A 16032-nucleotide genomic window follows, 5' to 3' on the forward strand; every position below is an offset into this window, starting at 1 on the left:
ATATGATGGTTGCCACACAATGTAAATTGTTAATGCAATAAAACTATTATTACTACCCGATCGTAGCCCGGCACACTTGATACCATTACTATCGGGGTGGCCAGCGATCTCCTCTATCGTTTCGACAAGCCTCCACCTCACAACAGCCGCTCGAGGAACCTCAATATCATGTGCATACAGAGAGGTTAGTAAACACACGGTGTTCTCCCTTGCCTTTGTTTATGAGGGCTAGGTGTTGGCCTTCCTTCGAGAGTTGTCGTCACCACCTTGAGTACATCCACTGGGACACCATCAGACGCTCCGGTACATCTCCGCATCAGTGTAGAAAGGAATAGGCTCGAGGTCAACTAGAATGTCCTCGTATTCCCTTACCGGGTGGGTTAGGGACAGGGTATCCACTATGTGGTCCATAAGAGAAGAACTCATAATCGGGCCGGCTAACTGGTCGTATCCTTTTAGGTACCAAGGAGTCGCAGACCCGCACGATAAACTCCATCGTAGAAGAGTTAACAGTGTCGACGGCAATCTTCGTAGCTTCCAGGTCAATCAGAGTGCCTTCGTCTGAGATTGTCCGCTGAGCGTGGTGACGTTCCAACCTCGGGGTCGTGGGGGTTTTCCAGCTATCTCTTGGCAACAGGCTGAAAGTTATATACTGCTGGTAAGAGCCATTAAAGTCCCCGTGAAAATCCTTACTTGCCCAATAATTGTTCCGTTATTATTGTGTATGATAAAAACAACCCTAGCGCTGGCTAAGAGGCGTAACTCAATCTAGATTGAGTCGTGAGGCACACAGATAGAACTGAATCCTGTTATCATAAAAAAATGGTATAACCTCCGGCCAAAATAGAAAATACTATATTGATGCATGCAAGTTAAAAGAGGAAATAAGAACTGAAATCATAGAAGTGAAGGTACAATTTTGTTATAAGAACAATTTAATTTTTGTCGAATTTAAGGTACAACAGTATTCAAAACATAAAGCAGATACTGACTTTGTGTTTGCAACACAGTTGACTAGATCTTGTTTATCGCAATTCCGGAGAGTTTATTACACACAAACTTGTGTATTATACTCACCACTTTACACAAGGGGTCCGTGCATTGTTAAGTTACAGCACGTTTTAGGTCTTAACTTCAGTTTACAAATTTACCCCTAATTTTCAAGGGATGCTCCTCCGATGTAAAAACGTTTTAGCTGGTCTTAAACCATAATATTTCATAGTTATGCCAAAACTCCACTGAACTTTGCCAAGAAAATCCCATTCGCTAAGAAGTCTCTGCAATCTACTTACGCAGTAACCAGATTTGCTGTTGTAAGCGGATATAGAGATAGTCGTGGGTATGTTGCAGCTTTCAAATTAACTACATCAGCTTCTTTACTTATTGTCTGAGGATATAGATACAATTTGGTTTACTTTCATTAAATCGTAAATTTAGTTACAGTTAATGTATCATAAATGTACGAAGGAAGTAGTTTTTTGAAGTTTAATTTCAATATGTTGTCAATATAATTTAAACATTTGATAGACATATTTTTGAAATGGGTTTACCCTGAGTTCACAGGAAAAATACTAGTTTACTTAAAATCATTATGCTACATTAAAACTCCTTTTTAAAGTTCCTTTTTGAAACTTTATTAAAATCATTTGAGGCGCGCAAACCCAGTACACCGGGTATTGTACCTAGTATTTGTAAAATTTTGATGACACACACACACACACACACACACACACACACACACACACACACACACACACACACACACACACAATATATATATATATATATATGTTTAAACATGTTAACAAATTGGAATTCATTGACGGTTTTAAAGTTTTGTTTGAACCTTTAGTTAGTATTAAACAAATATATAGAAGAGGTACTTAGGAAATGTTTAAGTAGGATAGATTTTATTTTTTGTCGCAGAGAAAATGTTTGAAATATGCTAGACTTTGTAAGAGCAAATCTAAATTTTAAAATAACCATGCCAAAATTGTCCAGATAGTTTTTTTATAATATTGCTACATAGAACGATGAAAACACATTTGAAGAAGTCAAATAGTTTAATTTAAAATTTATCGATTTTATTCACATCGGTGATAGGATTTAAAATGTCTATGAGATAGAATGTTAGTGTTTCATATTTATCGATAAACCATTTATCGTAAACTGCAAGTCCCAAAACTACTTCTTTACGTTCAAGGAGGTTTTAGCTCATTGTGTGTAAGATAGATTCTCGCATTTCAGAAGCAACAGAAAGTTTATGAAACCCAATAATCTTAGATCAATGTTTTGAGGACTTATGTAACTTGTTCATAATTCAAATGAAAGCATTTAATAAGAATATTATATACAAACAACATCATAATAATACAAAAGTAAAAGTAATTTTTAGAACATCTTTTTAATGAATACTTCGTTTTCTTGTGTATACACAGTTCAGTTTTAAAAGCGTAACGAAGGTAGTTTTAGCTTTTTCACTAAACTTGTAACATGTAACGTTTTTTTTTTTCGTTTTTTTTTCTGTTAAAACACTACTTCTTTATTTTGTAACATTAAAAATAACTTTAAAATATTAATGTTCTGTTTCTTTATTTTTCCTTTTGAATATTTCAAGGCAAGAATGTAATTAGTACGAAACATGTGAAATAAGAATTTTATAATAACACTAAAGTATATATTCAATTTATGATGTGTATTTTTGCGTACTTCAAAGAATGACATTAAAATGTACAATATACTTTTAAAATTTCAGTTTTTAATTTCTCCTTTGAATTGAAATTTCTGCAAACCAAAAACTGCAGGGTTGAATTAAGTAAGTATTTTTCGATTCCACAATTTTACCACTAAGGAAAATGTGGTACCTAGATAACAAGCCTGTATTTCAATACAACCCTATACTATTTACTACAATATATAATATTTTTGTAAGGCAGCTACGTTTAATAGGCTAAGCTACTGTGGATGATAAAAAGCTTGAACAACCACATTTTCCTTTATCTTACAGATCTCACTATGTCAAAACGAACATGATTGTTTGGATTGTATATTTATGTTATCCTGAAATTTGTTAACAAAAATTGTAACAAATCAATTCTTTAACTCTCTAAAAGTACGTTACTTACCCGCACCGTTTCAAACAGCAGGGTCAGTGAGAATAATCTACGGCAGTCACGTGACTATGCATACCTCACCCGAATACAGGGACTTGAAATTAGATTTTTATGTTGTTATTTGGGAAAGATTCCTGGCTTCCTAATTCCTGATTCTATATTATATTAATATGAAAATTATACGTTATTGTAGGTAACCACACTAATTAATCCAATTTTAGTAACTTGTTTTAAGTTACTAAATATATCAAACAATAATACTCTAGTATCGGTCCTCACAAATCATTCTACCTTGAAAATAAAAAAAAGAAAAGAAAATGTGATTGAAAATAGGCAAATTATTGTTTGTTTTTTCATGATTATTACTGTTTTCCCACTGTCCAGTAATTTGGAGATAGCAACTATTAAAATAATGCGTAACTGATGTTTGTAACAACAAAAAATAAATTTAAGAAACACAAAAAATTAGAAAACAATATCTTTAATAATTATGGAAATTTAACAACGGATGCTTAAAAGTTGGCATTTTTGAACAATAGGTTCAAAATTTATATAATGATAAAAATATATTTGTTAATATCCAATTTACAAATGGTTAGATCTTTGGAAAATATAAACAGGTTATGAAGAGTTATTGTTTCAAAAAATTGTTTCTTTACAGTGTATTCTATATGAATATGTATGGTAATGACAAAATCTCGATTTAAAAGAGAGGTATACAAATAAGGATAAGGATAGTTGGGGTGGTCCAGGCGGCAGTAGGCGGAAGTCACCGTTAATTTGCCGGAAATGTGCGGCTTGCCGTCAACAGAGCACAACCGTCTCCACCGGAAATGGTGAGTTTCTCCTTCAATCCTATAGCGAGATTTATCATTTTCGTGAAATTTTCACATTATAAACACGTACTATCATGTTCAATCATAATCTTCCACCGAATACTCTTCTTAATTCATAGCTCCAACTAACTATATATAAACTTACTTATCAATCGTCGATTTTACCATCGTAACAAAACATATTAAGTATTTAGTTTCACAGGTCTCTGAACAAATACCTGGGGAATGCAGCAACAGTCAATAAATAATTGAAACCGACCGAGGCGCGTGTAGCGTCAGATAACAGCTTTAGTGATAACAGAACGGAACCTTATCAGTATGAACCAGCTGTGCCGATCAGTCCGTGTGATTTGTTACAGCGATGGATGATATACGGCTGGCTTTATGGGAGCATCGGGAATACATCACGTTCCCGATAGAAAAAAGATTAATTTTACTCGTATTTTAAAATTTAAGTGGTTGATGAATGGTTATTTAATGTTTTCACTATTGTAAAAAATGAGACAGTAATATAATCGTACGAAAGACACGCTCTTTAAGCAGATGATATTGGTGCCGGTTATGTTCATTTGTTTTGAACTAGACATATTTTATATCACAGGCATTCAAGATACACATCTTCTCTGAAGATAGGAAAAATACAAAAATAAATGTTGGCTTATGCTAATTTGTTTAGTATTGAAAATAGTAGTGTTTAGGGGCATATTGAAAACAAGACAATCAAAAATAGCTAAGGATATGCATTGTTTATTGTATGCATGTGAAATGTGACTCATTGCATGAAATGCTTTTTTATTTTAATTTATATTGTAGTTTACTTACGTAATATTTTATTTTAAAAATGCAACTTGTAAGGAAGAGGTCTCTTTTATATATATATATATATATATATATATATATATATATATATATATATAAGTAGATATAAACATGCCGATTCTGGCGCACTTTTGGGACAGTCAGAAAATCAACGTAAAATACTGTTTAAAGGACAATAAACGAATCTGTAACTCACGAATGGAAAATAACCGAATCTAGAGCTGTTTGCTTCTACTTTCTTAAGCTCTAAAAATCTTCGAAATCTTTACTCTACAAAGTTAATTGTAACATAGTCTTCTACTTTCTTAAGCTCTAAAATCTGCTACAAATCTTCGAAATCTTTACTCTACAAAGTTAATTGTAACACAGTCTTTATCTTTAATAGTCTTCTTTCCAGTAACAACCAAGTGTAATTTTTCATTTTTGTTCAATTCTTTAATCTTTTTTTCATCCAAAACAGTCAAAAATCTGTTTGGCAAGTGTACTTTACAATCTTCCAACTCGGCAATTATTGTAAACCCGAATTTATCTTTTATTTTCTCCAAATTCAAAATTTTGTATTTCTTATTTTCTTCTAATTCTATTAATCTCTTGTATTCTTTGAACTTTAAATCACCAACCTTATTCAACTCTTGTAACAGCGCCATTTACATAGAAAAAAATTAATACTTCTACACTTTTAAGGTGAAAAATCAAAACTATACTTCCAAAATACACAAAAAACCGGGGTTTTGACCCTAAAAACACGGTTTTTTAGGGTCAAAAACCACAGCTCTTAAGGTGCATATATACTAGAGTTTTTTTGAAAAATCCTGAAAATCTACTGAATTTCTCTAATTATTGCGAATTTTTAGCTTTAAAGTTGATAATGTGAACGATATTTCTCGAAAAATCACTACAAAATTGAAATTTAAAAAATCTCTAAATAAAAATTTTTTCTATATAAATAGAAGAATCAAAGGCTGTTTAACCATAAATTGTGCTGATTTGTATCAAATTTTAGTAAAAATCTGTACTTTTCAAAGTGTTAGTTAAACAAATTTTTCTTCTTTAAATAGAAGAATCAAAGGCTGTTCAACCATAAATTGTGCTGATTTTTATCAAATTTTGATAAAAATCCTTAGAAATCTACTGAATTATTGCTATTTTTCAGCTTAATAAAAAGATATTTTACTAAAAAGTAAAACTTGGCAGATTCAAATTTTCCCTATTTAAATGGAGAGGAAAAAAGATATCCTGCCCGTACTGCAAAAAAGATGTTTTCGAACATCATTTTACCCGACATTATAAGTCGAAAAATCATTTGAAGAACAAAGAAATTTATAATAAAGAACTAAATTATTTGAGGACTTGGGCTAAAGAGAATCAAATCGATGGTCACGAGAAGATGTACAATATAGAAAAATTGCGTGAACTAAAGAAAAATTTTAAGGAAAGTAAAAAAGATCTCAATCTATTTAAAGATGAAAAAATTCAATCAATCGCTGAGAAATTGTCCATTGAAACAAACGATAAAACTAAGTCTGAAATGATCGAAGAAATTGACAAAACTCTTAATGAGAAACCTGAAAATATCATTGATGTAGAAGTTTTATCCTCAATACACGGTCTTTTCAAGCAATACATTTTAACAAATTTAAACGATAATTCCATGTCAATTTACAAATATCTATCAATTATGCGGCCAGAGATTAAGAGTTTAATAGAAAAATTTCAAGAAACTGTGAAAAACAGTAAAGGATATATCTCTTTGGAATGCGAATATGAAAGAGCTTTAGTAAACGGTGAACGACAAACTTGCCCAATGTACTTTACTATAAAAGCAGACGAAATCTTCGACGTAAACGACTTTATTACTAAGCAATTTAATAAATTAACACATCGTGAACAAACAAATCATCCAAATAAGGGTTCTGGATGGACATTTAAAAGGTGTAAACAACTAGTTTTGAGCATTAATAAACACGAAATGATGAACGCAGGATCATATATCGATTTGCCAAAGAAAATCAAAGATAAAAAAGCTTGTATAAATATCAAAAATAAAGATGATTATTGCTTTATTTACTCAATTAGATGTGCAATTGAAAAAACCCGAAAGAGACTGCGAAAGATCAAAACAATATGAAAAATTTGTAAATGACGAGATATTTTCAGGTTTCGAGTATCCAATGTCCTTAAAAGATATACAATTATTTGAGAAACGAAGTTACAATTCCAAGTACAAATATCCAAAAATGTCTATCAATGTCTACAGTTTTGATGAAAATATTAAGGTTGTTCCGTTACAAATTTCTGAAAAAATATGATGCCGAGTTAAACATTGACTTATTGTATTTTAAACAAGAAGACAAATCTCATTTTGTTTTGATAACCGATTTAAGTAGGTTAGTGAGTTCTCAAACATCCAAACATGGACATAAAAATTTTCTATGTAGAAGATGTTTAAGCCATTTCTACAAATCTGGAGATTTAACAGATCATTTAGAAATTTGCAAGCAACACGAAGTTTGTAAGCCAATTATGCCCTTTCCAGGTCAAACAACATCATTTACTAATTATCAAAAGAAATTTTCTCATCCTTACGTTATTTATATGGATTTTGAGAGCATATTAGAAAAAATTCCGACATGCAAGAACAATCCACAAAGATCGATTACAACCAAGATTCAGAAGCATATTCCTTATGGTTGTACTCTATATTTAGTGTCAAATGTGACCAATCGCATGTATAAACCTATATGTTATAGAGCAAAAAATGAAGACGATTTGCCTAATGTTCCTGCAAAATTGTTTGAAGAACTTAATAAATTATCGAAATACATAGCTAAAAAGTATAATTCTAAGAATAAAATACCTATGAAATTGACCGAAGAAGAAGAATTAGCGTACCAAAATTCTAGTCTTTGTCATATTTGTGAATGTGAGGGTTTTGATAATCAAACAAGAAAAAAAGTACGAGATCATTGTCATTTAAACAGGTAAATTTAGAGGTTCAGCTCATTTATCTTGTAACTTGAATCTCAAATTTCCTCAAAATATTCCAGTTTTCTGTCACAATATGTCAAATTATGATACTCATTTGTACATAAAAGAGTTGGCAAAACAGTATGGTAATGTTGATTTGATCGCAAACACCGATGAAAAAATACATAAATTATTCAGTAAATTCAGGATATGGGTATGAGTTTGAAGATGATAAACCAAGAAAGTTCATCAAGTTTTCTTTCGTAGATACGTTCAGATTTATGGCATCGTCTATAGAAAAGTTAGCTAAAAACCTCAAAAAAGATGATTTCAAACATACAAATCATTTTATACAAGATGGTCTGAACGCAATTCTAGATAGACAACCAAATGACGAAGAAGAAATCTTTAAAATTCTATCTGGAAAAGGCATATTTCCTTACGAATTTATCGACAGTATTGAAAAACTTGATTACACAGAAGAATTGAGAATTCAAGATTTCTATTCACTTTTGACAGACGAGAGCATATCTGAGAAAGATTTTCAACACTACTTAAATGTATGGAACAAATTAAAAGTAAAAAATCTAGGAAATTACTCCGATCTCTATAACATTCAAGATGTTCTATTGCTCGCTGATATCTTTGAAAATTTTAGGAATATTTGTTTGAATTGCTATAAACTTGATCCAGCACACTATCTAACAGCTCCCAGTCTTGCATGGGATGCTATGTTAAAATTAACGAAGATAGAATTACAATTAATTAGTGATTATAATATGTATTTGATGATCGAAAAAGGTATTCGCGGAGGCATTTCTCAATGTATTAAACGATATGTGAAAGCAAATAACAAATATTTAAAAGATTTTGATAAGACAAAGCCCGAAAACTATTTGTTGTACGTCGATGCAAACAACCTTTATGGGTATGGACTTATGCAAAATTTACCATATAACGAAATCAAGTGGATGGATCCTAAAACGTATACAACAGCAGAATGGAAAGAAACAATTTTGGAACTCACTGGCGACGAAGATTATGGATATATTTTAGAAGTTGATCTTGAATATCCAACAAATTTGCATGAACATCACAAAGATTTACCTCTTGCTCCAGAACATTATAACAACAAACTTTGCACAACTCTTTTAAACAAAACAGATTATGTTGTTCATTCTAGAAATTTGAAATTCTATCTAGAACAAGGTATGATTTTAAAACATGTGAATAGGGTTATTGCGTTTGATCAGAAACCTTTCATGAAAGAATATATCGATTTTAATACTAGTATGAGAACCAAGGCTATAAGTGACTTTGAGAAGGACTTTTATAAGCTTATGAACAACTCGGTTTTTGGAAAATCGATGGAAAAAAATGTAAGAAATAGATGTGATATTAAACTAGGAAACGAAGAATTTTCAATGAAACAAGCTAAGAAAGCGAATTTCAAATGTTTCAATATCTTTGACGACAACTGTATAGCGAGTCACATGTACAAACAAAAGGTTAAATTTAACAAACCGATTTACATAGGATTTTCAGTTCTCGACCTCTCAAAATTGCTAATGTACGAGTTTTATTACAACAAATTAAAGAAGTTTGATCCAGATTTGAATCTGTGTTACATGGATACAGACAGTTATTTCCTAGAATTGAAACGAGATCCCTTTAAAATTATTAAAGAAAATATAGATGATTTCGATACGAGCGACTATCCAAAAGATCACGAATGTTTCACTACTAAAAATAAGAAGGTAATAGGGAAATTCAAAGACGAATTGAACGGCGAGATATTAGAAGAATTTTGTGGATTGAGATCAAAGATGTACTCGTACAAATATCTAGACAAAAATCCAGTAAGATGTAAAGGAATTAAGAGAAGCGTTGTAAATAAAACAATAAATATCGAAAACTTGAAGAGATGTTTGTTCGAAGATAAAGAAGAATTTAGGGAGATGACAGTAATCAAAAGCTATAAACATGATTTGTATACCATCACCATAAACAAGCTGGCACTGAACGCTAAAGATGATAAGAGAAATGTCCTAGAAAATAAGATCGATACAGTACCGTATGGATATAAAGGCGAAATTAAAACAGATATTTTAGAAGAGTTAAACAAAGTTGGAAACTTTGATATATAAATGGAAGATGATTTAATTCACTGTCACAAGTGTAAAAAGAAAACGAAAAATATAGATTCTAAGATTGTTCAAACTCAAAACGGATTGTATAGAATTGCAGCAAAATGTTCAAAATGTAAGACAAATAAGAGTAAATTTATAAAGAATCCAAATCCAAAACCTGTTAAGCAAGAATTGAAGACTAAAGATGAGATAGAGATTGAAGCTCGAGAAATTCATGCACCAGTACGAAAGAAGTTTAAAAAGAGAAAAATTATAACATTAGGAATTGACGATTTATGGGCAGCAGATTTAGTTATAATGTCTAACTATTCGGATCAAAATGATGGATTCAAGTATATGTTAAATGTTATTGATACTTTCTCAAAATATGCTTGGTCAAGAGCTATCAAAAGAAAAAACGGCAAGGATGTTTCAAAAGCTTTCGAAGATATAGTAAAAGATGCCATAATGATCAATCACAAACCTCCTAACCTACTTCATACAGATAAGGGTTTAGAGTTTAAAAATAAAGAATTTAACGATGTTTTGAGGAAATACAACATTAAGATTTATCATACTGAAAACGAAGAGAAATCAAGTATTGTAGAGAGATATAACAGAACTCAAAATGAGAGAATGAAAGTAATTTTTGAGATTAATAAAAACTTTAAATGGATCGATATTCTTCAAAAAATCGTAAACAATTATAACGATACAGTTCACAGCACAATCAAAATGAAACCGAAAGACGTAGATAAGGATGCAGAAAAGGAGTTATTAGAGACCGTTTTCAAGTATGTTCCACCAGAAATTCACACGAAAACTAAATTTAAAATCAATGATCATGTAAGAATTGTTAGTAAAAAAACAACATTTTCGAACAAATATAAGAACAATTGGTCAAGAGAAATCTTTGTGATTTATCAAATTAATAACACAGATCCTGTAACTTATAGTATAAAAGATTTAAACAACGAAGAAATAACTGGAAGTTTTTACGAATATGAATTGAGAAAGTCAAAGCTATAATTTTTTCTATATAAATGGAGGCTCAAAAGAAATGTATAAAGTGTCAAGAATTTAAAGATTTGTCGAAGTTTTCTCAAGATAAAAGAAGCAAAGGTGGATTATACTATTATTGTAAGGATTGTCATAGTAAATATGAGAGAGAATTATACGAAAAAATAGAAAAATTAACTTTAGAAGAGAAAGAATGTTGCGTTTGTAAAGAAATTAAGGATATTTCCAAATTTTACGATTGGCATTATAGTAAAGATAAAAAACAAGCTTTTTGTAAAGATTGTGCTAAAAGAATTAAACGAGAAAGTCAAAAGAAACCGACTCTTTGCGAGTGTGGACGAATCATTCAATGGTTACCTAGTTATGCTAAACATTTACAAACCAAATATCATAATTCGAGAGTTTAACATTTTCATCGTGCAATTTAGATATTCTATAAATCAGTCGAGATTCTGCCATATTTGTAGTAAAATGATTTCCGTTGTATAAAATATTCAAAGATTCTTTCATTTGGTTGTAGAGATTTATACTATTCTGTACCTCAGAACTATATGGGCCTAAGTCACATTTAGTAGATTTTACAGGAGAGCATAAAAACTACGAACAGTTGTGTTTATTCTTTATTATAAAATTATGAACTGTGTTTAGTTTCTACTTCACAAGTTAACTTACTTATGTTTATAGAAGCATTAAACTGCTTTAGTATTTTTATGTAATTATTTTTTTGTTACATTAAAAATGGACTTACGATATTTTGGCTCTAATCAAAAACATATGTTATATTGCTACTTGGACTTAAGCAACCAAATTAAGTGTATCCATTAGCAACCAATATACATGGTTTAGTCAATAAAAACACTATTACAATGCTAATAAAATATATTATCTAACAATGTTGTAATGGCATCTGGAAAGTTGTTTTTTCTAAAATCAAAAACATTTGTTTTAATGCTATTTGGACTTAAGCATTGTATTTCCATTAGCAACTAATATACATTGTTTCGTCAATAAAACACTATTACACTGCTTATAAAAAACTATAAATATAAGGTAAGAATTAATCTAATAATGTTGAACTGATATCTGGAAAGTCATTTTCACTAGCCCCATGTGGAAGGTTCTCAAAGTAAGCCTTGTATTCTTCAGGGACCCACTGGAGGATTGTCATTAAATCTCTGAATTTTTCATTACTTATTTTCCTCTTCTCAGATCTTAGTTTCGGAACTGATTCAGGCATGATTGTTTCTTTTCTCTTATTTCTTCTCAAATCCACACTTTTAAAATCAACATCATCAAAGCTTGTTTTATAGTACAGTATACCAAGTTCTTCTCTTCGAACCTGTAACCAAACTGTGTTGGAAATGAGGAAAGGTTCTCCAATAGTATTTTTTTTCCTGTTTATTAATGGTCCATCTTTATTAGTAAGCGAAAGAAAATCAAGAAAGTGTTCAAGAGACATTTTCTTTACAATGAATGGGTTTTTATTGCTACAAGATGCGATGAAGTTCGCCCAATCATTAGTAGTAAATATTGTGTTAGTTTTAAGATGCTTTTTTGCTCTTTCTATTAATCCATGTTTACCATCTACCTCCATATGTGTATGCCCAGCTAATAAAAATTTGTGGTTTATTTCATTAATGTTGGGTAGAGTTTTCAAAATCCAAATGTACATAAAAATCATATTAATATTTCTATTTTGACCGCTGCAGTTATCGGTCCAAACAGTCAGAGTGTCAATGCTGCTTTTATTGAGCTCTTCATTTGCCCAGGTAAACAAACAAGAAGCCATCTCACTTCCACCTCTACCTGCAGTGGTCTCATTCCAAATCATGCACCACGTTTTCTTTCCACTACTGTCGTCAATGGTGTAGTTTAGAGTCCAGAGCTTTCTCAAGTAGAAGCTTTGACAGTTTGTGAGAGCTGGAGTAGGAAGACACTTCTGTAGGTCTGCCATAACAACTTTAAATTTTTCATTTCCTTGTCCCAAAAGCTTATCTTCTTTTTTCAAATGGTATCTACGTGCTGCTTCATCTAGATGCTTCTGCTTTTCTGCTTGAAGGTTTTCTTTTTGCTCACCGTTTGCATTCTTTAATTGGCAATCAATTCTGTCACAAAAATCACATGTGTCATTGTCTGGCAAATGAAATGACAAATTGTATTCTCTATTGAAAATTTCTGAAAATAACCATTTCTTTTCGGGTTTGATATTTTTTTCTTTACATTCATTTTCATACATGGTATACATTATGGAAATGTTTAAATCATTACCCAAGTATTTTTTTGTTTGTCCTTTCCCTACTATAGTGACTTTCATATGCTGGATATTTTGATATGTGGTTTCTTATGATATCCTTTGCTGTCTCTGGTATTTTGTTTCCTGGTACATGTTTGCCACGATGGTCTGGTTCAACCATACCAGTACTTTGGGTTTTTAAGAGAGCAAACTTAACAAATGTTTCTGATATTACTAGTGTGTTCAAGAAAAATTGTTTGCAAACTTTTTTCAAAATTGTTATCCCATTTGAGAAAATAAGTATGGCTGTTTTTTTCTACTATTTCTAGAACCATCTCTTTGTCGTGACCTGGCTATTGGCTTGGTTGTAATACAAGAAACTATATACTGGCGTTTAGAACTTAAGTTTCTTTCACTATTATAATAGTCAGAATGAATGTGTACTCTTTGTGCATGACTTATGCGCTGAGAGCATTTCAAGCGACAAGTAGTTTTACAAGGAGGTCTTAAAGTTCTTTCTTTTACAATATCTCCTTTAGAGTTGACATGCTCTTTTCCAGAAATTCGTCCCTGCTTTCTAATGTTTTTTTTTCCACTTTTTTTCATTCCTTATTCTTTTTCTTCCTTTATTTTTAGGTTGAGTAACTATCGGTAACTCGCTCTCTCCGTGTCATCTGAATCGGTGTATGGTACCAGAGGTGTTATATTATTATTATTTGCTGTAGTATTCGTACTTACAGATTGACTTTGTACTTGTTCTAAATCGTTACTTAAAGTTGAATCACTCTCTGAACCTGAAGGTGGAGTGTATGTTGGATCATCGATGTCATTCTCAAATAGGTCGCTCACAGAAGATAGCGCATCATCTAAATCTTCCAGTGTTGTCGATGCTCCAGATTCTTGTTCCATGTTTGTCACTTGTGTTATCGTCTCTAGCTCCCATTCATTTGACTCTGAAAAATAAATTGTTAAGATATTTTGAATATTTAATTTTATTTAAGTGTTTTGCTTTTAATAACATAGAGCTTTCTTTCCTACAAGTGTTCCCAGCCTTCAAGAAATAGAGAAATTCACTCGGTTTTGTCCAATTTATTTTAATTTTTTAAATTGATGTTCCGCCAAAACATTGATTAGTTCATTATATAGATAGCCTACACAAAGAATGTGGATATAAAAAATATTATATCGTTAAAGTGGATTTCTATTGAATTTTTATCATGTTTTTGGTAATTATGTGTAATTTACTTACTCGTCACTCACGAAGTTTTTCATATTGAAGTATAATTTCTGTTAAACATGTAGAATGTTAAATTAGGTAGAATAACAAGTCGGAAAGACAAAGAACCCCTAAGAATATAACTATTATCGTATGAAATTAATGCTCTCTGTCCCTACCGACTACAGCATTTACAGTCTAATGACAATGTACTAGGTCTAGGCCCAGCTTAACACGATTGAAATGGAACCTAAATTATTGCTAGGGTAGGCTAAAGCCCCCGAGTAAATACCTGCTACAATATGGTTAAATGGTTAAACATAACAGTAATTTACACAAAAAAGATTTTTATAACAACCATAAATTTACTGAAATTTATTTAAACTGAGCCTAGAGTATTATGTACCTACTAATCTCACCTGGTTCTACTGGAGTTGAAATGAAATTAAGAAGATGTACGTCTTTACTAGTTTCTCTTTCAACTTGGATATTTTCACTTTCATGCATGTTAAAATTCCATTGGGTTGAGTCATTGTCAGGTAAAACGAGGATGGATGTGCAATCTGGATTCAATACCTAGAAATAAAATTGAAAATCAAACATACACTTAGGCCTACTTCTCCTATTGGCACAACAATGTTCTAAACCTAGGCTAATAATAATAATAATAATAAAAATTGTTCCTTGAGGTCTGAGTATAAAATTCGAATTTTACTTTAAGTTTTACATATTGTTAGCTTGTAAACATATTTAAAAAATACTTACTTTTAATTCGGTTAAAGTCGGTGAAGGAGTGGAATTTCTTCGTGGAACTTCTACTGATTGATTGCTAGGACAATCATTAGTTTCAGGTTTCAGATTATCTTCAGTGAACGTATTAAGGTTTTTCAATTTGGAAAGTATAAACTTTCCCCTACTTTCCATATTAATACCAAAACGTTTTGTTAAAAGTAGAATAAAACTTTGATTAGTACAGCTCAGTCCTAACCTCAATAATCTCTCTAATAGCAGGCAGCAGCAATATCAACAGTATTATTGACAGTCATCAGCTGTTCAGAAAACAGGACTTGAGACTAAATGAGTATAGTGGCTAGGGCCAGACAATGGCAAGTCCATTTTGTGGACTTAGGTTTTTGCTGAAATGCTCAATGTTCAGAACCATAACATCATAGGTGGAGTTAAGTTTGTCTGGTTCTGATATACCTCAGGACTTAGACTCATATAACCTTTGATAAATCATAAAAATAGAATTTTTAGCGGAGTTACGATGGTATGGCTGGATGTAAAATGAAATTTTAAGAACATACGTGCAATAACCTAAAAAATAAGAAATTTTGGACTTAGGCTCATATGGTTCTGAGGTACAGCTATTTGGATCGTCATCAGTGAACAAAATCTCTAATTCAGGATAATTTATTTTTAGATGTTTTAATCGGTTTGGTATTTCTCGTTTCTGAGCTCTGATAACATAATAAGGCCATTCCCACATGTGATTCTTCTTAATTAACACAAAAACATGGTGCTTTTTCTTATCAAAATTTTTACATATCATATCTCTTTTCATTAATTCCATTCGCAATTCTTGATTCTCTATTTTCAAGGATTTCATTTGACCTGAAATTTGTAACGGTTTTATTTCATCTTTTAACTGCTTATTTTCATTTTCAAGTTTGTACACACCAAATTTACGAATACTTGG

The 16032-nt window shown here is 31.3% G+C and overlaps 1 protein-coding gene across 1 annotated transcript; it reads right to left on the reverse strand.

Annotated features, from left to right (window-relative positions):
- Positions 1-343: 343 nt before the first annotated feature.
- LOC124371556 lies at positions 344-15703 on the reverse strand. The gene is made up of 4 exons (XM_046829906.1): positions 15099-15703; positions 14753-14909; positions 13852-14070; positions 344-624 (listed from the first exon to the last, which is right to left on the reverse strand). Exons 1-4 carry the CDS (start codon positions 15255-15257, stop codon positions 344-346), a joined length of 816 nt encoding a protein of 271 aa, XP_046685862.1. The 5' UTR covers positions 15258-15703.
- Between the last annotated feature and the right edge of the window lie 329 nt (positions 15704-16032).

Source organism: Homalodisca vitripennis, unplaced genomic scaffold (genome assembly GCF_021130785.1).
Source record: "Homalodisca vitripennis isolate AUS2020 unplaced genomic scaffold, UT_GWSS_2.1 ScUCBcl_1619;HRSCAF=5481, whole genome shotgun sequence".
NCBI classification, from domain to species: domain Eukaryota; kingdom Metazoa; phylum Arthropoda; class Insecta; order Hemiptera; family Cicadellidae; genus Homalodisca; species Homalodisca vitripennis.

Excerpts from the sequence above, each read along its gene's own strand:
- LOC124371556 (XM_046829906.1), bottom strand. The coding sequence starts at position 15,257 with ATGGAAAGTAGGGGAAAGTTTATACTTTCCAAATTGAAAAACCTTAAT. Across the intron at positions 14,910-15,098 it reads CGACTTTAACCGAATTAAAA|GTATTGAATCCAGATTGCAC; the intron begins GTAAGTATTTTT and ends TTTTATTTCTAG. Across the intron at positions 625-13,851 it reads AGTACAAAGTCAATCTGTAA|ATAGCTGGAAAACCCCCACG; the intron begins GTACGAATACTA and ends TGTTGCCAAGAG.